This window comes from Maniola hyperantus, chromosome 3 (assembly GCF_902806685.2).
Source record: "Maniola hyperantus chromosome 3, iAphHyp1.2, whole genome shotgun sequence".
Lineage (NCBI taxonomy): Eukaryota > Metazoa > Arthropoda > Insecta > Lepidoptera > Nymphalidae > Maniola > Maniola hyperantus.
The window spans coordinates 11610699-11633432 of record NC_048538.1 but is presented as its reverse complement, the minus strand read 5'-3'; the positions used below and the strand labels follow the sequence as shown (position 1 = coordinate 11633432).

General features: G+C 35.4%; 1 protein-coding gene and 1 long non-coding RNA gene across 8 annotated transcripts in view; one reads left to right on the top strand and one right to left on the bottom strand.

The window, feature by feature from the left end:
* Rbp6 (RNA-binding protein 6) overlaps window positions 1-22734 on the bottom strand; it is a 703560-nt gene that overhangs the window by 386552 nt on the left and 294274 nt on the right. For all 7 annotated transcript variants that reach the window (XM_069509333.1, XM_069509334.1, XM_069509332.1 and 4 more), the window contains exon 4: window positions 8750-8834. In XM_069509333.1, coding sequence (XP_069365434.1) covers window positions 8750-8834 — 85 coding nt within the window. The remainder of the gene's footprint in view (window positions 1-8749; window positions 8835-22734) is intronic.
* On the top strand, window positions 10691-11441 carry LOC138404702 (uncharacterized). The gene is made up of 2 exons (XR_011238525.1): window positions 10691-11080; window positions 11162-11441. It is a non-coding gene; the product is annotated as an uncharacterized lncRNA (long non-coding RNA).

Below are 22734 nucleotides of genomic sequence, written 5' to 3'. Positions count from 1 at the left end.
TTTCAAACATCCTTTCTTAGCGGATGTCTACATCATAATAGCTATCTGCATGCCTTTAGCCCGATCCATCCAGTAGTTTGAGCTGTGCGTTGATATATCAGTCAGTACTGACAGACAGTCAATCAGTCAGTCAGTCAGTCAGTCAGTCACCTTTTCCTTTTATATATTTAGATGTATGGATTACATTTAATTCCTGCAGCTTTTAGAAAAATCTGTGTTATAATTAATGTAATTATTATTCATAGTTTTATAGAAGGTAGGTACTTATTATGCTGTATGTGGGGCTAAATCAATTTCACTAGATAGAACTATTATTCTCATTTTAACTATCTATCTGTTATCTATTTAAACTATCATTGGATAGTATATTAAGGTTAAAAAAACTTATTTACTATAAATACGCTTTTTTTCCGACGAAGCCTTTTCTAGTTCTAGACTCACTTTAACCCATTCTCTCCCAAAAGATTTAATATAGGTAAGATTATCACCAATTCATTATAAACAGCTATAATAATAATCACACATTATGTAGGTCTGTACGATAAAAAACTATTTTTAATTAATTCGAAAATCAGGGAAATGCAATAAGAATCATGTATACCTACTAAAATATGAAATGCTTGTTAAACTTATCTCGTTATAAGCAATCCGCATAAATATACCTAAGTCGTCTTGTGTTGAAATAGAATCAAAGTAGTTTACTGTTAACTCCATAAAACTGATTAAACTTAGCAGAATATAACAGGAATGACAACGATAAAGCTCTCCCGGTGATGCTGTTAACAGCACCAGCGATAGCAGTCAGTGCGGCCAGTGATCTCGCGAGACAAAGATTACCCACTATTTGTCCTGCGTCCGAGATCTAGATTAAGTTTATGAAACAAGTAAGTACAAGTACTGGAAATGCCAAGATAATATGTTCCGGACGCGTTTCCAGATGGGACCAATCTAACAACTTTTTTTTATTAAGTATCTTATTTTTACGGAATTTTGGTCCGACAAGGACACGCCAACCCCATTTAATTTTATTATAATAAAGCCGTACTTGTAAGGCTTACAGCCGTACTCAGAGTCGCTTAATCGTTACTTAAGTTTAGTTAAAACGAGACAGAGCTATATCTCTCACATAAATCTGTCTCGTTTTAACTGTACCGGCTGTTAGTATTTGTGAACTTTTTCTCTGTATGTTTGTACTGTGTACTTGCTGCGTTTGCGCTATGGCCCCAAATAAATGAGTATTTTATTATTATTATTATAGTTACCAATGTGACGAAGGTACTTCGTTGCGGACTCGATTTTCAGTTATCAGGAATACATAAATATCAATAAATAAAGTTATTTTTTTAATTTTTTAGAAATCTCTGTTTAGAGATAAGCATTTCCGATGTAACTTAATTTATTATTACTTTGTAACTACAATTTTTGGTACATGAATAATAAAAATAAAAAATAAAACAATTCAATTTTCGTTTGAATGTAACCTATACTTTGTTAATAGGGTATCCAGTAGTTCACCAACTATTGTATTATTCATCCAAGCGTATTTATACAGTAAATCTCTAACAAATGACTAAGTTATCCCAACTTATCCAGCAAGTATTCCTGATCCGTGCTCAGAAGTACGGGCAGACATCCGGCGCAGATATTTGCAGTCAAAACAGACTTAGGGCGCTTCGTGGTGCACTCTGCGCATGTCACTCCGTTTCTGTATTATTTATTAACTCCAACGAGCTTCCGATGCTACTTTATTCCATTGTGCAACTGTATCCACGCCGGGTTCTGATGTCCGAGTCCGGGAAGTTTGCCCCGACTGACACGACTACGGGAAACTTTTCGTGCATAGAATGAATACGCCTGTCAGTGAAATGTAAACATGGGAGGCTTGATATATTCCACAATTCGTAAAATCTCCAAAGCTTTTCAAACCGTTTAAATCAACTTAAAATATACTGCAATAAGTTACCACAGAACTTGGGCAAACTTTCTGAAATTCTCCTACAAATGCACTTGATATTAAACGTAAAACCAGCACAAACGAAATTTGTCTACGTTTGCGAGGTCGGAGAGATGTTATTGGGAGACCCCGTAGTAGTAAAGGACTCTATATTAAGCATTCCTGTCCCCCAATCTCTTCAGGTGGGCGCGGGACGTACACTCAACTTGAACTTATTATTTTGGGGTCGCATGCAAAGCGTTTGTTTTTCTGCTACGCTCACTAATTTACATATATTTCATCCTTTTATTAAATTTCGTACACGGTTGTCGTTTTTTTATTCATCAAATATAGTGTAGTAGAATATTCATGTGACTTTGTTAGCGTTACAATTTTTCAAACACTGTTATTTGGACAAGAAATTTATATTTTATTCCCCTTAATTTTATTAATTTCAGAAATAAAAAATATTAAAGCTTTTATGAAAGAATCCCAGTGATAACTTTTCATATTTCTAGAAGTTACAGCAATTCTAGTTCTTCAATGATTAATAATGAATTAGTCAATCAATGAGACAAGGTACCACTTTTAATATAATATTTTACTAATTTTTCAAGATAATCCAACGTACTTAAACGCAAACGTCGAGCTATCTCAGCGCTGTATGAGAGCTCATTTTAAGCTCGGCTTTGAATCGTCCATCATTAATGAACTCGTTATAACGTTAATTGTAGCCACAATCGGGCGAGGCGTGGCATTAAAACGGCATTAAAAATGTACGTATAGCATTTAAAGATTCCCATTTCGCGGTAGTCGCGTGCGGCCGATTTACTAAAGCTACTGGCCCCGTGCCCGTTAAAGCAGATTACGGTTGAAAAAAAATCAACAGCTCTTGGCGTTATGAGTTAATTTTGGAAGAATAACGCGGGCGCCGGTTAGTGTTTCCTTTTATGTGGTGCTGCAGCCGCTCGGTTTGTTTGAGCGGGTAATCCAGCGCAAAAACACGTCGAGTCTGTACCTAGTGGCATCACAAATGTGTGTTTGCTATGTTGTCCGGATGTAATTGTTGGACGATAAAAATCACTTAGTGTTTTCGTAATAACCTCTAGAGTTAACCACTAACTGGGGAAAATAACTTAAGAAAATCTGATTAGATTCGCGCCACTGGTGGTTAAGTACCTAACCCACATGCATCGAAACAATGTTTATTTTGCAACTTAAAAAGCCACGCTATGAATGTAAAATATACCTATGTTACAAATATTTTGTATTTGCATGTACCTTAGTTAAAACTTTGTATAACATTTCCGTTGTGTAATAAAAAACCTGTTGTTATGTACAGTGTGTTTTTTTACTGGGACAGTATGGGGAAATGCAAAACTATAGGAGATACAAGGGAACTGTCTTATTTTTTTTTATTTTTTTTATTCAGGTACAAGTTAGCCCATGACTGCAATCTCACCTGGTGGTAAGTGAAGATGCAGTCTAAGATGATAGCGGGCTAACCTGGAAGGCCTATTCCTATGGCTTTCGGATATTTCCCTTTACCAATTTCATGATTCCAGGACAACAGGAAGTGCCCTATAGATTTTGTTTCCCTTGAGGGGATTAATATATGCGTCATAAACGGCCGTCTTCGAACGATCTTTTAATTCCGTTGACTTAGAAGTTGTATTTTTTTCGCAACTCCAAGGGATTGTAGACCAGAGTATTTGGCCACCTCCACGCGTTCCTGAGAAAAAGGGTATTGACAGCCAGCCAACAAAGTGAGCATAACTTTTGAGGTACGGAACCCTCAAAAAGCAGACGAACGATTATTTGCTTTCCGCCTTGCAAAAATATTATTTAAATTCCTACAGGCCGATGCTTATGAAAATTAAATATTTACACGTACCTACGTGCGTGATTAAAAAAAGCGACAGCAACAGTGTATACTGTACCGAATAAGTAGTCAGCCGACGAATCCCGCATTGGGCAGTCAAGTGTAAAAAACGCTTAATTAAATTCCGATGCGTATTCCGCCGAATCGACTCGACTTTAACGCATTTAATTTGCCATGATCATAAATTCATATTACCACCTAACACGTTCCGCGCAGACTGAATTCAAAAATATGAGCTAGGTAGTCGCCGTCGTCCATGAAAATAAAATGCTTTTCAATGCAGCCATTGAAGTATGTTACCGTGAAGCTGCATAAATTTGCTGTAGTATGCTATTTGAATTGTTGTATAACTTGTAAACACGTCTGAAATCAGGCGCTTGCTATGCAGATACCTTAATTTTTTGCGCATAACGGTGAGTTATTGCGCGAGCGCTCAAAACATATACATCAAAAAAAGGTTATTGTGCTACTGAAGTACAAACAATCACATACCTTTTAGAACATTATACACTAAGGTCTTTTTATTATTTTAATGGTGAACATTAATGATCTTATCAGAATAAGCTGATTATGATGAAATATGGAACAGAAATAGCTTGAAAACTGCATAGCTGTTAACATACAAAAATTCTTGAAAGATTATCGGAGTAGTGGGTATCAACTAGTAGGTAACTCTTTCACTGAAACACTGCACTAGAACTTCACGTAGGTACGTATAGGTACGTACTAGTATATTAATTACTAAGTAGGTAAGTAGATCTGAATTTGGTAACAGCTGGACCGTAAAGTATAAAGTACATCACATTTTTAAACACTGCCAATATGAAACCACGTAAAATATTGAAAGTTCCCAGCGTAAGGGAAAATTTTAATTTTTCGCAAAATTCCGTCGCTACATATTTTAAAAGTCGACATGATTTATTAATGTCAGATCGTAAATGCCATTTAGCTGTATGATGGGAAAGTATTTGTGTCACATTCAGGACACGTCAATGCTCTTTTATCGTTCCATCCAATATCGTTTTCTATTACGTTATCACTCTAAGATGATAAAATAAACGTGAAAAAAACTTACCGATCGTGTTTTGGTTCAAATAATCTAAATATATAAAAGAAAAGGTGACTGACTGACTGACTGACTGATCTATCAACGCACAGCTCAAACTACTGGACGGATGGGGCTAAAATTTGGCATGCAGATAGCTGGGTCACAGCTGAAAATCGGCGTCCTGCATCTTATGTGTGTTAACGCATATGATGCAAACGTCAACTCGTTTGCAAATGTCGTTTGCAAAAAGGTGATTTATAGTTCCATGCCATCTTCGTATCATCATCATCATCATCATCAACCGATAGACGTCCACTGCTGGACATACTCGTAGGTCTCTTGTAGGGACTTCCACACGCCACGGTCCTGCACCGCCTGAATCCAGCGGCTCCCTGCGACTCGTCTGATGTCGTCCGTCTACCTAGTGAGGGGTCTTCCAACACTGCGTCTTTCGATGCGAGGTTTATGGTTAAACATTCCAGCACCTTGGGACCCCAACGTCTATCGGTTTTTACGAACTATGTGCCCTGCCCATTGCCACTTCAGCTTCGCAACCCGTTGAGCTATGTCGGTTACTCTAGTTCTCCTACGGATCTCCTCATTTCTGATCACAATCCTTATCCTCGTATCACAATGTACTAAACTAAGCAACTAAGAAATACGTCAGAATTAATTCATAGTTAATAGCTAAAGTAAATAAAAGTTCTCATACGATAACTTAGGTGTAGTTGCTTGGAGCGATTTCCAGTCGATATGTGTTCCGAACAAAGTTGATAGGAAAACTGAAGTTCCAGTATTTCTTAATAAAATATAAATGGGAAAAGTTTTTATTTAAAGGGTGGATTATGTCGATGAAACGGCAAAGTAGGTACGTTTCAAATGTAATGGTTATGTCAGTTAAAAATAAACAAAATAAATAACTATTTCACTACTTCTTACAAGTAAGATAGCACAAAATTTTTATTTCCGTGCTACTGAAGATATTTTCTGCGATAATAACCTATGTAGGAATTGTATTTTATTTAGCCGACTCAAAATGAATAATAACAAAGTGTACCTTCACCACCAAATGAATTACTATAATCCATTACTAAACAAATTAATTTACATATTAAAAAGCTGACTGACTGGCTGACTGGCTGATTGACTGACTGATTAACTGCTCCTCTCTTCTCCGCACCAGTGCACACGCAGCTTTAAGTAAGTATTACAAAGCAGTAGCATCAACACCGAACTATTTTCCGCGTTGGTTTTATGTAAATTGAGTAAATGCTCTTCTCGCTCGATTTGCGAGGCTTCAGCTAATCTTCCACCAGTCGGCTACAATTTAATCAAAGTAAACAACGACAGCGCTGTAATTTGTCTAGATTACTTCGCGGCGAGCTATAGAAATCGCCTTTTTTATACATCTGTACGTGCCATATACGAGACTTTATTATAGACGAGAGCTCGTAATGTGTCTCGAAACCCGAGATAAAGATGATTATTATCTACATAAACGACTAGACATTGGATAACTAACAATGTTTTCTTATACTTTCGTTTTGTATACACCACTACCTTTTAACTTCTATGTACCATAAAAAATTTAAGGGCAAATATAGGAAAAGTTTATTATTTTAAATGTTTAGTAGCATTTTACGATGATGAATAATATTGGTGTTGCAAAAAATCAACGAACAAAACAGTAGATTCTGTATGTAGGAATAACTCGAAGTTTAAAAGTACAGGAAATCATGAAAGTGAGTCAGCATTGAGTGAAATATTAGTATTATATTGTACGTATACAATAGCAAAATTGGTAGTATGCTATTTTAGAAAGAGATGAAAAAATTCAGCACTGCTTGTTTTCATATTGTTCCAATACTTTTTTTATAGGAAAACAGGAACATTTCATGCGATAGCAATATTTTTAGCTCATAGAAATAACCGTTTCGTCCAATAATAAAACACTTGCAACAGTTGACCTATTCGTCGGTTTTCGTGCCACATTTGAAACTAAGATAAATGGACAATGAATTCAATAAAATAAAGCATCAGCCTGTACAATAAATTGACCATTTAAAATGCTCTTGATTAATTTTAAACGCGAAATAGAGGTGAAACTACCTACACGGCTGTAAATTTTAAATGGAATAAAAACTTACGCATAATTATTATTATTTTATACAATAGATACTTCCATTACTAAAAGTCATGTAATTAAAAAAAAAAACACTTTTTACTTATAAAAACTGATCAGGTATCAGCATTAGGTAATATAAGTAGGTAAGTTAAAATAGCAAGCACATTTTGCCTAAAAAATCGATACGACAATTATTATCATTTCTTTTATATATATTTTTGTACCTTATTACCTACACCTAACTCAAAAATCATACATGTACGTAGGCATTCTAAAATCTTGATAGAAAAACATAAGGCAGCCGTGATTTTACGCTTTATGATGGCTGCAGAGGCCATTTGCCCGGGGACACGGAATTTATGACATTCTGAATGTGACAATAAACTCTCAGGAAATCAGGAACTTATTCCCTGCTGTCATAACGCTTAGAAATTGAGACATGTCTTTGAGATGTTTAATTTTATATGACGTGCACAATCATCTTATATGGCTCGTAGTTTATATCTGTTGCTGTGAGACTTGTTAAGTTAGATCAAACATAAATTATTATTATTATAAAAGTCCAGATAAGCAAAGCTCATAACAATTATTATGTCTTAAAAAGCGAAAATAAATTCGAATGCTTGTGTGTGTGTGACACATCCGCGCAGCAACACAGACTATAGTACGCGACATGTTGGAAGGCAATCGGCGAGGGAACGCCCCGCACACCCGCACAGCCCCTGGTGCGGACAAGCGTGGGTAACGTGTGGGTGTGCGGGACCCCGGTCTCATACCCCGATTGCCATCTCAACTGTCGCGGACTATATGATATAAATATTGGAGCGGGGTTTACGCACCTTAAGACACCTATAGTCCACGACAGGTTGAGATGGCAATCGGGGTATGTGGTAGAGGGGACGACCCGCTTGTCCACACGTCTGCAGCTGTGAGGGTGTGCAGGGCGTTCCCTTCCCGATTACCATGTCGACCTGTCGCATACTATAAAGCGCGTGCTTCAAAAAATAGCGTCCTGTTGGCTGGGAATAGTGTTTCATTAGATCAAAAAAATCTCTCTTCTGATTAGATTATATTATCGTCCTTATAGTTCTATGGTACTTGATTTTCCTCATTTTGTAGCTATGTTTTATTTATTATTGAAGTATTTCTAATATAAAAATAATTATAGGTGTCTAACTCAACCCTGGGTTGAGTTACATACCTATAGATAAAAATATTAAGTAGGTACCTACCTATCATGGAACTATAGTGCAATAATCTTAACCGCTGTCATGCTTTGAAAAATATACCTATTTCTTAAAAATATTAAATAATTTTAAAAAAAATTACATATTTTATTGGTTGTTTTCCTGTATATGTGCATGTAATGAAGATTTCTAAATAAGATTTTAAAAAAAGAGACATGCTTCTGTGGTTTGCGGCAACCTAAATCTGAACGTTGATAAATTAAAAAGCAAAAATATCTTCTTAAAAACAGTCTAATTTCCATTTTTAATAAACATTACATTATTCTTATTTTTTTAAAGAATATTAGCTATGTTAAATGACTAATATTCCCCTTTCCTCTCCAACTAAGCGTTAAGCTTGTGCTAGGAGTAGGTACGATAATAGTGCAACGGGCGGGGTTTGAACCGTCGACCTTTCGGTTTTCAGTTCACTGCTTTGCCCGTTGAGCTATTGAGGCTCTATTATATTAAAGAAAACTTTTTAACTCAGCAAAAGATTTTGTGTTAAGCGAAACAAGATATGAAAAGTTCGTACCTTTTTACCATCTAATTCGTGTGTTGCTTGCGCTAAAACTTTGTCTACGCTGGCTGGGTCGCTGAATGTGATAAACCCAAAGCCCCTGTAACAAAAAGAAAATTCAATCTTACCTAATAGAAAATACAATTTTTAGTTACTATTATTGTTTTTTTTTTTTTTTTTTAATGTGTTCCTCCCTTTTTTCCTCCCACATGGCGGTCGGAGACTGTTCTAGGTCGGTACTAAGATTGGCTTCTTTTTTTTTTCTCTCCATTTGCCTTTCTTATTGCTTTGTTGTAATTGGTGTTTAATAGCTAACAACTGGTGTTTGTACCATACGCTAGTGTTAAATAATTGGTTATTATTTAACACTAGCTTATGCCAGCGACTATGTCCGCGTGGAATTAGGTTTTAAAAATCCTGTGGGAACTCTTTGATTTGCCGGGATAAAATAAAAAGTACCCTATGTCACTCTCCAGGTCTTTATCTATACCCATGCAGAAAATCACGTCAATCCGTTGCACCGTTTCGACTTGATTGAAGGACAAACCAACAAACCAATAAACCAACAAACAGACACACTTTCGCATTTATAATAAGGGTACTGATCGCATCGTATTTCTTAATAAATAAAATATTTAACCCATTGGTACACGTAGTATCAAAAGTAAGCCAAATCAAGTAAGCTAGCATCATAACTCAATTGCCATGTACTTTTCAGTGATTGCGTTAATAATATTCACTGACTGCGTGTCACTTTTTTTTGGCACATTATTTTATCAATCCCTTTTGACCCACTCATATCTTAAATGATATAAAAAACACTGTAGGTACCCTTAAGTGGTTAATATAGAAATAAGAGTGAAGCGGCATCTTCTAGGAATCATCTTAGGCCAAATCATTACTTTCCATGTGTGTCTTTCCATCACGGTCAAGCGAGTGCCTATAGTGAATTAAAAAATTTACCTAAAATAACAATATATAGAGATTACGTATACGTATACCTACTACCAACAAATTATATTTATGTATTGAAATAAAACAATAAAATAATTCATTCAATAAAATAATTTATTCAAATCCATTACAGTGAAACACACTACAGAAAATAAATGCATTTCGTAAAATTTTATTTAGTATAGAGTTTCAATTTTATAAACTTTTATATTCGATACAAAAGACGTGGAAGGTCTTTATAGGCTTAAAAAATGAAAACTGGCATTAAAGTAAAAACTTTAAACAAGTAAATTGAATAATAACAGCGATTTTCAGTAAGTCGACGTCGGCCACGAGCGCTCGGGCGATAAATAATAAAAAGCCTTCTCCACTTTAGGACTTGCAAAAATCGCAATTTATAGAGCATTTTAATTTCACTTAGCCGATCCATATTTTACATGTGGCGGCGCTCCCGACCGGGCTCCAGACTCGAATTAATACTAAATTGAAATTGTAAAAATGGAAATACAATTTTCTCCTTGTACCCTCCCACCCTCCGCTACCTTGCCGTGAGTGCCGGTGCTGTTGCCTGAAACGTGTTATAATAACACCATCTTCCGTTATAAATTTTACGCAACGCGAGATAAAAAACATTATAAATGATTCCTGTGCTATTTTTTGCGAAATTAATTCGTTAATCTTTACAAAAAAAACAATAAATTCACTAAACAACCTTTTAGCAGATTTTTACTTTTTCCCAACCAAAACAAACCATAATGCCACCAAGTAATATTTAAAAAAATGCCTAAGCATATTAAAATATGTACTGGAGCCTTTATAAGATTCATAGCTTAATACACCCTCATACTCGTACACGACAACGTACTATAGTAAGAGCGCTTGTATTGTGACGTTGTAAATTTTGAACTACTAATTAGCGTTTCGCTTTTAATTAAAATCTATTTTGTTCAAAGTATGTTGGTGCCACCTAGCATCAAGGTGCAGAACTACGCGTGGGTCGATGTTCAGAGTTCATTCGAGCCACAATAGATGGCGTTTGCTTCGTTGTCAATTGTCGTAAAAATAAAACAAAATAATTAAATAAAACCATAATATCATTTGTTTATTGTTAAGTCATTAACAAAACGGTTCTTATAATATATCCTTAGGTTCCGCAAATATTCAAAAATGAATTGGCTTTATGATCAAACTAACTGAGAGCGGCCACACTCGGGTTGCGTCTGGCAACACCGATTGCTGAGATTTAGAATTTTCCTGGAGTCAACATGTGAAGACGAATTTTTTTCGTTCCAGGAAAATCTCACTTCTTTTCGCCCATGGCTTCGCCTGGAAAAATACAATAGTCATAAATTTTAGTCATCCTAACGTATTTTCAATGTTTCATCAGTTATGGTGAGTGAAAAATCAAGTAATGTGGATTCGACAAAATGGCGGTTTGGTTAGAGAAAATCCTAATCTCATGATTTCTTTCAGTTCCAGTTATTTTAACTTCCCAAATAAATGAGGATAATGGGTTGTGGGTGGACTTCTGAAAACCATTGGTGGCCAGGAGTTCAATAGGTGAGTTGTGTTTGATCGGGAAAATTCCACGTGTCGAAATTTTCACACAGCACAAATTATAATCTTGTTTTTCTTTGTTACAGGGTTTACGTTTACGTTTTACGTTTAGCTTCAGTTTTCCGTTTTAGTTTTCCGTTTGCGTTTTCGGTTTTCGTATTTATTTCTTTTGCACATTCACGTTGACAACTTAATTGCTATGGATAAGACTTGGTGAAAATCTTTGTAATGAAACATTTCGGTTGTGAAGAATCAAATAAATTGAGTTTTGGATCTTGGCCGATGCCGTCCAGCTACCTTGCAGTCTTCGCACCTACAAGTAAGCAAATGTTTGTATCCTGCAACAGTTTAGTGAACCTTCTTAGTGTATGTGTACAGTAAGAACCCTGTCTTTACTACTGAGCTTTTATTTTGAAACAATTTTATGAATTTTACTGTGTCATTGTCTATTCCATGCCAATGGCATCTTAAATTTAAAACATAGATTTATGTACTATCTACCTAAGGCATTCGAATGTATCTAAATTAAGTCTTGGCATTAAGCTAGAATAACTAAGCATTATTAGCCATCCTTATGTATTAAGCGACCCCGGTAAAAGTTACATTAAAAACAATTTTGCCTAACATCTAGCAAATTTCATTTATAACACCTCATATACATTACAAGGGAGTCGACGGCTAGCTTCTATTCTTTACTAGGTAGATAGATCAAGTAAGTAAATTATTTTTTTCCTCTAATCTTTGTAAGGTGGTAGATTATTCCGTATCCGGGTATATTTCCATTCCGCCCGATTTACCACCCTTACAGTATATGGAAATTGAAAATAACGAGGACCTCCGTTCACACATCGAGCTGACTGTGTATAACACGACCACTAATAATCGACCCACCACATCCTCACGCTAACCCCTATTTTCTACCAATCTTTTGCCGATACCAGAGAAGTGGCAGGTCTCTACAACTTGGTAGCACTACACGGCCGTTGAGTCGAGAGGCCTTTTGCCGAATGGAGTTACGTCCTACTTATCTTTAAGAAGACGACGCCTTATTTTCTTTTTACAAGAAACAACTAAGTTTTCTAACAAAACACGAGGAAATCGGTTGTAAATGTCAAAGTTATCCGTGTGAAAAATAATATAATAATATTATTTTATCAGAACACATTTCAAAATAAAATAGGGAGATATTGGTTTTTGGCTATACTTATGTTTAATAACCTTTCATGTGTGATGACATAAAATAATTTTGTTTTATGGAAATTCTAAGGCAGCAATTTTAACAACAAAAAAAAGTTGCAAAACTTGAACCCTTTCATTATAACATTATTATTAACTTTCCCCAGGTTTAAGCGAATTACTTTTCGGTTTTAAAGCGTCACAAAAGGACAAACTTACATAATATATCTAAATAACTTAATAGGCTGAGCTGTACATAATAATATTATTATTACCACTATTTTTCTCGCAATGGCAATCATACGAAGCTCTATTAAATCTCGAGTCTCAAATATCTACAGCAAATCAAACCTTAAACGTAAATCTCCTGAATCTTCAAGTTTAGTTAAACTAGAAGAAAGAAGAGCTTTTAGTTTTATTTCTAGTTAGAAATAAAACTAAAAGCTCTTCAAATTTTGCAACCCATTTAGTCTCCTCGAGAATCGATAAAAGTTCCCAATAAAATATAAAGTTCGTACTTCCAAGCGTAATTCAAGTTGCATTTCACGTCAAAGATCTCTAAATGTGGACATTATGCCTACATCTTGGCTCCGGACCAGTGAATTTTACGTGTTAGAATTTGTACGTGAAAGTATTCCGCTTACAACGGCTACTTTATATGAAGTTGGATAACTTGACGTAATTTTGTTACAAAGTTCTAAAGTTGTACTTATATAACTCGGCAGTTCTAGATGACTTTTTCTGAACAAGGACAGAAATTAATTGGTTGCACACACAGTTGGGTATGCAGGCACAGTGTTATTTGGTAACACAACTTTGAAATTCAATATTGCTTCCGTGTAGCAACATTTTTCGTTTTTAAACGAGTCTACACAATAGCATCTAAAATAATTTCAGCCATATTTTGTGTTCAGTTGCCTGTTAATTTATAAGTTATCGTCTTTTAAGCGGCTTCAAATTCTAAAGGCTTAATTTTAATAAGCCAGCAGCTGGTCAACAGGATATGAACCATTTTAATACGTACGTAGATTCAGAGTGGTGGGGTTTCCTAAAACGCATCCCATTTTGAAAGCGACCGCTACGCCGCCGTGTGCGGAGTGTGCAGTAGCCGGCCAGAAGTATAATTGTACATCAACCTTTAGAATGAGATTTCGGCTTTGTCGAGCGTTGTCTCTGTCACTCATACCTATGTGACGTTTTGTCGGTCTAAACGACAGAGACTACAAAACCGCTATCTCTATCTAAAGGTCGATGTACATTATTTTTTAATTCGTACTATGGGCTACGTGATGACGTATGGTGCTGAGACGTGGACACTGACAGTTGGCCTTGTCCACAAGTTCAAAGTTCCTCAGCGTGCTATGGAGCGAGCTATGTTGGGTGTCTCTCTGAGAGACTAAATCCGCAACGAGGAAATCCGTCGGAGAACCAAAGTGACTGACATAGCTCAACGAATTAGCTAGCTGAAGTGGCAGTGGGCAGGCCACGTCTGCCGCAGAACCGATGGCCGCTGGGGCAGACGTGTTCTGGAGTGGAGACCGCGTGTCGGCAAGTGCAGTGTGGGACGACCTCCAACCCGCTGCACTGACGACCTTAAGAAGGTAGCGGGAAGTGGGTGGATGAGGAAGGCAGAGGATCGTGTGTGGTGGCGCGCTCTAGGGAAGGCCTATGTCCAGCAGTGGACGCAAACAGGCTCATTGATTGATTGATATGCTACGAGCACCCATGTTCGAGTTATCGGGCAGCTAATTTTACAAGTCGTTATAGTCCCCACATGCTATATAGCAACTGAAATACCTATTGACTATTAAAAATGAGGTTTAAGGCTTACAAAGCTATTTTACTAAAAAACTATTACATAGTTTCTTGAATTACGGAAACAATATTTCATGATGATTTGGTAGTTCTGCAACCACTTAATCGCCAATTAGTATTATCGCGTACAAAGCTAGTAGGTAGGTACTATTGGAATAGTCCTGATAATCCACTCGGCTATTGTGTTTGGACAAAACTCGTAGAAAATAAAATATATAGGACGGGGTCGAGGTAAAACCCTAAACCGCAAAGTCAGGAACAAATAGCGGTAACTCCCGTATTCATGGCTCATGGCTGCAGCCCGGGGTGGAAACCGATCGCAATTACTGGCGGAATTAATATCACGCCCCAAATGTTGCTCACACATTTATACGTATCGAGTGCAATATTGTCTCCTTTATTAGTTGCCGAGACAAATGCTGCCACCGTCGTAATTCTATCCTCATTTCGGTCTTCGATTGCCATCTTTCCTATTTCATTGTGATAATTAATATTTCTTATGGCAGCTGCGTAGCTGACGGATTGCATCTACATTTCTTAGATTTGCCCCCGGGTAACCGGGTAGTAATATAATAAATTAATATATTGGAACTGCTTCGTTGGTCTAGCGGCTCGCTTTTCCGGCTGTAGATCGTGACCTCCCGAGTCAAACAAAAAAGTTCATCATCATCATTGTCAACCGATGGACGTCGACTGCTGGACATAGGTATCTCGTTTATAATTTCTAGATTGAAAGGCGTTAAAAGACGTCATTAAAGTTTGAATACAAAAGTATTTTCACGCGGAAGAATGACTGATACTACAATTTTGAATATAATACACTAATATGATTTCATTATTGTAACGTGATAACTTAATTCATAATTCACAATGAAATTAAGTAATCCCATAATTAATCTAAATGGACCGTACAGCTGAATGGTTCAAAACAATCAGCCCAGCCGCAAAATACGCGCATTAAATGAAGTGAATGGCCGCCTCGGGGGAACCCTGATAAATTAAATTGATTAGGATCCCGTTCGATGCTGCCCGTCGATGTAGCTCCGCGTAAAAATAAAGCCAAGTGAAAAATAACGCGTCTAGCTGATCACGATTTCTGTAACTATCCATGGACTGTTTCCTCTTATTTCTTTTCCATTATAACTAATAACTCAGGATTTGTTTGGCTAATCTTTTAAATAATTTTGCCATTTACGCCCACAAATTCTGCGATAATTTTGGTAGAAATTCATTTATCCTAAAAATATGAGAGCACTATTACGAGTATCTCCTTATAATATTTTGATATTCATGATTCGTAATTATAAAGATTTAGATATTATAAAGAAGCATACGACCTCATCCGCGTGGATATGAGTTTTTAAAATCCCGCAGATTTCCAAAAAGTAGCATATATTCCATTTTAAATTTCAGCTAATTAAATTAAACTAGACAAATTTTAAGCCCCAATATTACGCCCTTAGGGGTTGAATTTCCAAAAATCATAATATGCATGCCAAAATTCAGCCCGTCCATCTAGTAGTTTGAGCTGTGCTTTAATAGATCATTCAGTCAGTCAGTCAGCTTTTGATTTTATATATTTAAATTATCATTAGGATACATATTTGGATTAGGATTATGATGCGTGTATTACTATTTTTTTACTTATATGCGTGATATTCAAATTCCATTAACGTTGATACAAGCCTATTCGCGTATGGTTTACATAATAAACCCTTCCGTAATGAAGCCCTGGCGCGCAAGTAAGAAACTACTGCCAAAATATGTTTCGTAAAGCAGCGATTCAGTGCCTCCGTTAGGTAAGCCTTAAACAGCGATTAAAATTTAAGCCTGAATTTAGACGGCCTAATCTCATCGTTGCCCCGAGTCACTGCATTTTGTGACCTGACGTAAATAAAAGACAATGAGCAAGTATAATAGGGTAAAGGGTTATCTGTTATAGTTGAAGAAGCTGACGTATCAGAATGACGTAGAGCTTTTGATGTTTCTATAGAACTCTGTATTGAATTAATGACTTTGATAGTGATAAGACAACAATAATAACATACTTACGATAATAATAACGACGCACCTCAAATGGAAAAAATGAACCCTTATAGGATCACTGCGTTGTCTGTCTGTCTGTCTGTCTGTCTTTCGGTTTGTCCGTCGTGTCTGTCAAAAAAACCTATAGAGTACTTCCCGTCGAACTAGAATTACGAAATTTGGCAGGTAGGTAGGTCTTATAACACAAACAAAGGATTTGTGGTTAAAAAATATGTTTTAATGAATAAATAATTAGTATTTCCAATTTTCAAAGTAAGATAACTATACCAAGTGGGATATCATAATATGAAAGAGCTTTACCTGTATATTCTAAAACAGATTTTACTTTATTTCTATGCATAATAGTTTTTGATTTTTCGTGCAAAATGTCGAAAAAAATACCTCCGGTGCGCGAGTCTGACTCGCACTTGGACGGTTTTTTTAATCTTTGTATATACTGGTTATTTACATTATAATATTTTAAACATATTTTTAATCGAGTCTTCTGTATACCCCTCCGCCCCTGTACTTCCTTCTCCTCTGCCATCTCCTGAGCCATCGACTTCGACGTCACGTTTTTAAACACTGATATCTACAAAGCCCTGTATGCTGTAAACTTACAGAGCTGTATAGTCATGACAATGGGTTTGTAGACAATATTACTAGGTGAACAGTAGTGCCAAACTTGACAACGTAAGCATAAGACAAGGTTTCTATATAGGTTGGCAATAAACAAACACGGCGTGTGTCGCAGCCGATAAGCCTGTCGGTACATGCAACTACAGTTGAATCTCCGTCTCTCATACCGTGTTTCAATAATGTAGCGTAGGTATTGTTCGCTACAGTATTATAGACAGTTCATAATTCATAATTCATAATTCATAATTTTTTATTGCAAAAAATACACGTGAAGTGGTGTTACAATATTTTTTTGGAAACAGTGTATTACCAAGTATGGCGTGCAATGTTATTAAGTACAATAATGTCAATAATATATACCTAATTTAAATAAGTCATCAATAATTAGTATTTAAAGGAGAATATTGAGTACGAAACAAAATAAAATATTGCGATTACAAAATGTCAATTATTAAAATTAATAAAATATTATTTAAACAGACATCAAAAGTGGAGAGAAGTATGTCAACATGCTGTCATTAAAATTATTATTAGTTATAGTACTTAGATTAGTAATTGTTAACAACAAACACTTTATCCGCCAAATTATCGTTCTTTGAAGTTTAAGAAGTCATTAACCGAGTAAAAACAATGAAATAATAACCACTCGTGTAGCTTCCGTTTAAATTTAGGAAGTGTCATTTCTTTCATGGCCGTTGGTAGATTATTGAATATTTGAATCGCCATACAAAATGCATTTTGTCTATATAAAGTTAGTTTGATTCTGGGTACAAGCAGTCTATCTTTATGCCTTGTTACTCTTTGTAGAACCTGGCCATGAGTTTTAAAGTATTCGGGATTCTTTTTGACGAAGATACAGACTTCCTTAATGTAGATACAAGGTAGGGGTAATATCTTAAGTTCTTTGAACATGGGCTTACAGCTATCCAGAAAGTGAGCGTTACATATAGCACGAATGCATTTTTTTTGGACTTTAAAAATTCTATCTGCATCTACTGAGTTTCCCCAGACAACAATTCCGTAACTGAGTACAGACGACACATATCCATAATACGCGCATAGCACCGCTTCTTTACTTGACACTTGCCTAAGTCTTTTTAGTGCATACACAAACTTTTCTACTCTATTGCATAGGTCATTAATGTGTTGTTTCCAGGTGCAGTGACGGTCTAATGTAATGCCTAAGAATTTAATTGTGTTGACTTCTTCAATGATTGAATTATTATATTGAATCGTTATAGGTATTTCCCTAGCTTTTGTAGTTCTGAACGCAACAAATTTAGTTTTTTCAATATTAATCTGTAGATTATTATTTTCGAGCCAGTGAACTACTTCGGTAAACGTCTGATTTATATCTGATTCAAACAATTTTTCATCTTTGCATTTAATAATTAAGGTAGTGTCATCGGCAAATAATAAACAATGATGCTGGGTAACGTTTGGCAGGTCATTTATGTAAAGTAAAAATAAAATAGGTCCTAAGATACTTCCTTGTGGAACTCCAGAACAGTTGGCAATAAAAGAAGATTGAGCGATTAACTTTTCGCCGTTTATTATTTTAGTAATTTTTGTACACTGCATTCGGTTCCTAAGATAGCTTTGAAACCAAGCATTGGCGATTCCTCGTATTCCATACTTATCTAATTTAGAAAGCAGTATGTCGTGATTAACAAAATCGAATGCCTTACTCATGTCTAGAAATATAGTAACTATTGGTATTTTATCATTTATACTTTCAGTGATTAATTTGGTTAGATTGAAACATGCCTTAGTTGTGGAGCTATTTTTTTGAAATCCAAATTGCTCTTTTTTTAGAACTTTTGAATTTACAATGAAGTTAATTAATCTTGAATACATAGCTTTTTCGAAAACTTTTGAAAATATAGTAATTAGAGCTATTGGTCTATAATTATTCATTTCAGACTTTTCCCCCTTTTTAAATATTGGATTAACTACAGTTTCTTTTAACTTATTTGGAAAACTTCCCAGTTCAAATGACTTATTAATTAGATAACTTAAGGGGACACTAATTTTTTTAACAACTTCTTTAACGATATCTGTTCTGATGCCATCAGTTCCTACGGCGTAACTTTGCCGTAGAGATTTTATGATTTTTACAACTTCATTTGAATCGGTAGGTGTAAGAAATAAACTATTACTGTTAAATTCTATTTTCTCTTTTATGGTATGACGAACTTTCATCTTAGGTTTATTGGTTAATTGTATAAAGTAGTTATTAAAAGATTCCGCAATTTTTTCAGGTTTCGTAATGACAGTGTTATCGTTTTTTATGATGTCTATATTAATTTTGGGAGGCAAATTTCCGACTGTATCCTGGATAATTGACCATGTTGCCTTACATTTGTTGTTGTGGTTAGCGATATATGCAGTGTTTTGGATTTTATGAGACGTATTTATACATTTTCTCAATAACTTATTATAGCTTTTATATTTATATTTATTTATGTTTTTATTGCATGCTGATTTGATATAATTTAAATAAAGTCTTCTCTTCACTATACTTGATTTTTTTATACCCTTCGATAGCCACTTTACGGTATTGTTTTTAAATTCTGATCTGATTTTTACAAGCGGAAAACAAAGATTGTAAAATAATTTAACTTCTTCCAAAAAATAGTCAAATGCTTCGTTTATATCTAATATTTCATATACTTCAACAAAAGATAGCGCTGTTATGCATTCTCTAAATTTACGTGTATTTTCTTTGCTATAATCTCTTTTATAGTCGTACCAATATGTAAAGGTCTTTTGTGTATGTATGTCAAAAGACAATGTCTGTGCTGTTTCGTGGTCAGACAGTCCAAGAAGATGAACTCCACTATCGACTGACTTAATATTACTGGCAAATAAATCTAAGCATGCATTGCGCCTAGTAGGGACATTTATGTGAATATTCATATTATGATTGCTAAGTACGCCTTTAAGCTCATGGGTAAATTTATTATCTTTTAACAATACATTTATATTCCAGTCTCCACAGATTACTACTTTACATTTAGTTTTGCGTGTTAAGATGTCTAGTATTGCATTTAGTTTAATAAAGAAGTTCTGAATGTTTTGATCCTTCGGGACTCTGTATATACAACAAATAACAAGATTACATTTAGGAATCTCAACCGCACAGCATTCACATTCATACTTCTTTGCCAATTTACTGATAGAGGTAAGTGTTCTGAAATCTAAGTTTAACGATTTGTTTATTAAGATACATGTTCCCCCTCTCTTTTCTTTAACTCTTGAGTATGACGATGCTACAGTGAAATTTTTCATTTTAATATTATGCTCAGTTCCTCGTTTTAAAAAAGTTTCGCTCAGACATATAACATCAATATTTATATTTTTATTTTGTAGTTCATGCACCGCAATTTCTAGTGTATCAATTTTTGTTAAAATTGACGCTATGTTTTGATGTAAGATGGTTATACGTCTATGTGGTGCTCGTTTTGCTGTCACGAAAAAAATTATTTGATTGGGAAACTTTTTGACGACTATTTACTTTTGGGAAATAATAAGGTATTGTGCCTTTTAAAAATTTTTGATTGTGTGTATTATTGGTAATAGAATCTTCAACGGCATTTTTTTTTAGTTCAAGGCGAATTGTGGTTTTGTTGGCATTGCATTATTGCCTTTCTTATGAAACCGGTTTGGGGCACATCAATTGGAAGTCTATAACGGATATAGGTAGAAACATTTTTTGTGTTTTATATAATTAATAATTATATTAATATTTAACCTATCCTAAAATTCCCATCTCTAGAATGGCATCTGCAAAGTGAAACTGTCCTACACATATGTACATAATATGGGTGGCTACGTAACTATAATACAATAGTTATTGTACTTAGCACAATAACTCATCGTATATTATTTGTTTAGTCTGCACCAGGCGTTGTTTACCGAATGAGTACAAGGATACCGCGATAGATAGAGGTCAGTGTGTACTTAGTTAATAATTACATAGGCCGCCGTGTCGATATTTCGTAGCTCTATTAGGTATTGATTAATTATTATGTTTACGATAATTGTGTTTATTAGCTTATCAACACTAAGATAAGTTTCATGATGAAATCTTAATTCATTTACCTAGATCGGTATACTTACCTACCTTTCGGTCTTTTCAACAAAGAAAGAATCAAACAGTAGTTTTTGTATTCCTTTTATTTTGCACTTCGCGACTTCATCCGCGTGGACTACATAAATTTCAAACCCCCATTTAACCTTAAGTGAGTTAAATGGGTAAGAATTTCGAAAAATCATTTCTTAGTGGATACCTACTCCTTACATAAGAACACACTCTCCAAACTTCATGTATCTACGACCAGTGGTTTAGGCTGTGCCGGTGCGTTGATATATAGTAAGTCAGTCAGTCAGTACCATGAACTTTATATGTACAGATCATTGAACAGACTGATAAAGTATTACAATTTTGCAATAGATTACATAACAAAAATAAAACAAGCCATACGACGTAGATAAAGTTATGTCACGTGCAACTTAGAAACTATACGAATATGCAAAAATTTATTCAACTTAACTACACGAGGAAGATTCCAAAATACGTTTGCATATTGGCAACAAACTTACTTAATATCTTGTGGATATAAATCAGATCTTCAGGTGATGGAACGCTGAAGATCAATCCGATAAAGAATGAATCCAATTCACGGTCAATGTAAAGTTTGGATCGACGCCAAAACCACATACCTACTTGGTAATAAATAGACCAAACGTAATAAACAAGATTTATTCTTAAGACCTTCCCATGTTTGATCTTGTATCCTACACGTGTCATTTTACGCTACCTTCTTTAGGTTACGGTCCAGTGGACTTAAGGTCTTTCACACTAACTTTAAAAAATATATATTTCTATTATAAACCTTATACGTATGTGTAAGTACATATATTTACCTAATGCTGGACAGTTTAGTTCTCAAATAATTTAAATTAAGTGTGCGGTGCTCCATAATTTTTAAAATTAAAAAATTCTGTTATATATAAAAATGAATCGCCAAAATGTATGTTTATTATTGGCAGGACCGGACCAGGTTTGTATGAAAGTAGTTTTTTGGAAAATCCACGGAAAAAGATCTTCGTTGCATTGCGATGCGATGCGATGCGTTGCGTTGCATTGTGTTGCGTTGCGTAGCGTTGCGTTGTAATGCGATGTGATGCGTTGACTTCCACATGCTACGATCTTGCGCCGCTTGAATCCAGCGGCTCCCTGCGGCTCGTTTGATGTCAGCTGTTCAGTTAGTGGGGGGAGGGGAGGACCTTCAAAGGCTATGCTTTCCAGGGCGAGATCGCTGAGATCGCTATTCTAGCACCTTGGGACACCAATGCCTATCGGTTTTCCGAACTATGCAGCTACGTAATCCGCTGAGTTATGTAGGTCACTCTAGTTCTGCTACGGTATCTCCTTATTTCTAATTTGATCATGTAGAGAAACTTCATGATGTATCAGGCGATGCTGAGTGACACTGAGTTTTTTTTATGAGGCCGATAAGTTAGTTAGCGACCAAGTCTCGAGCTCATCTTAATTCTAATAATAGTATGTAATAATAATTACTGCATCTCTATTAAAAAACACTGAGTTGGTAATGATTTCATTTTACAAAAAGTCTTTCCCATTACATTTAATTAATTTTGATACGCAATGCTAAAACCTTAAATGTGACTGATAGCGAGGTTCTTTCTTACGGCCGTGAACCTCATCGCTATCTCGAATAATAGGGGGATACAAATTAGATTCATAAATTTCAGTCCGTCTAATTGTGCCATTATTCTCTGTTTGCTGTTACCTATTTAGCTTATTA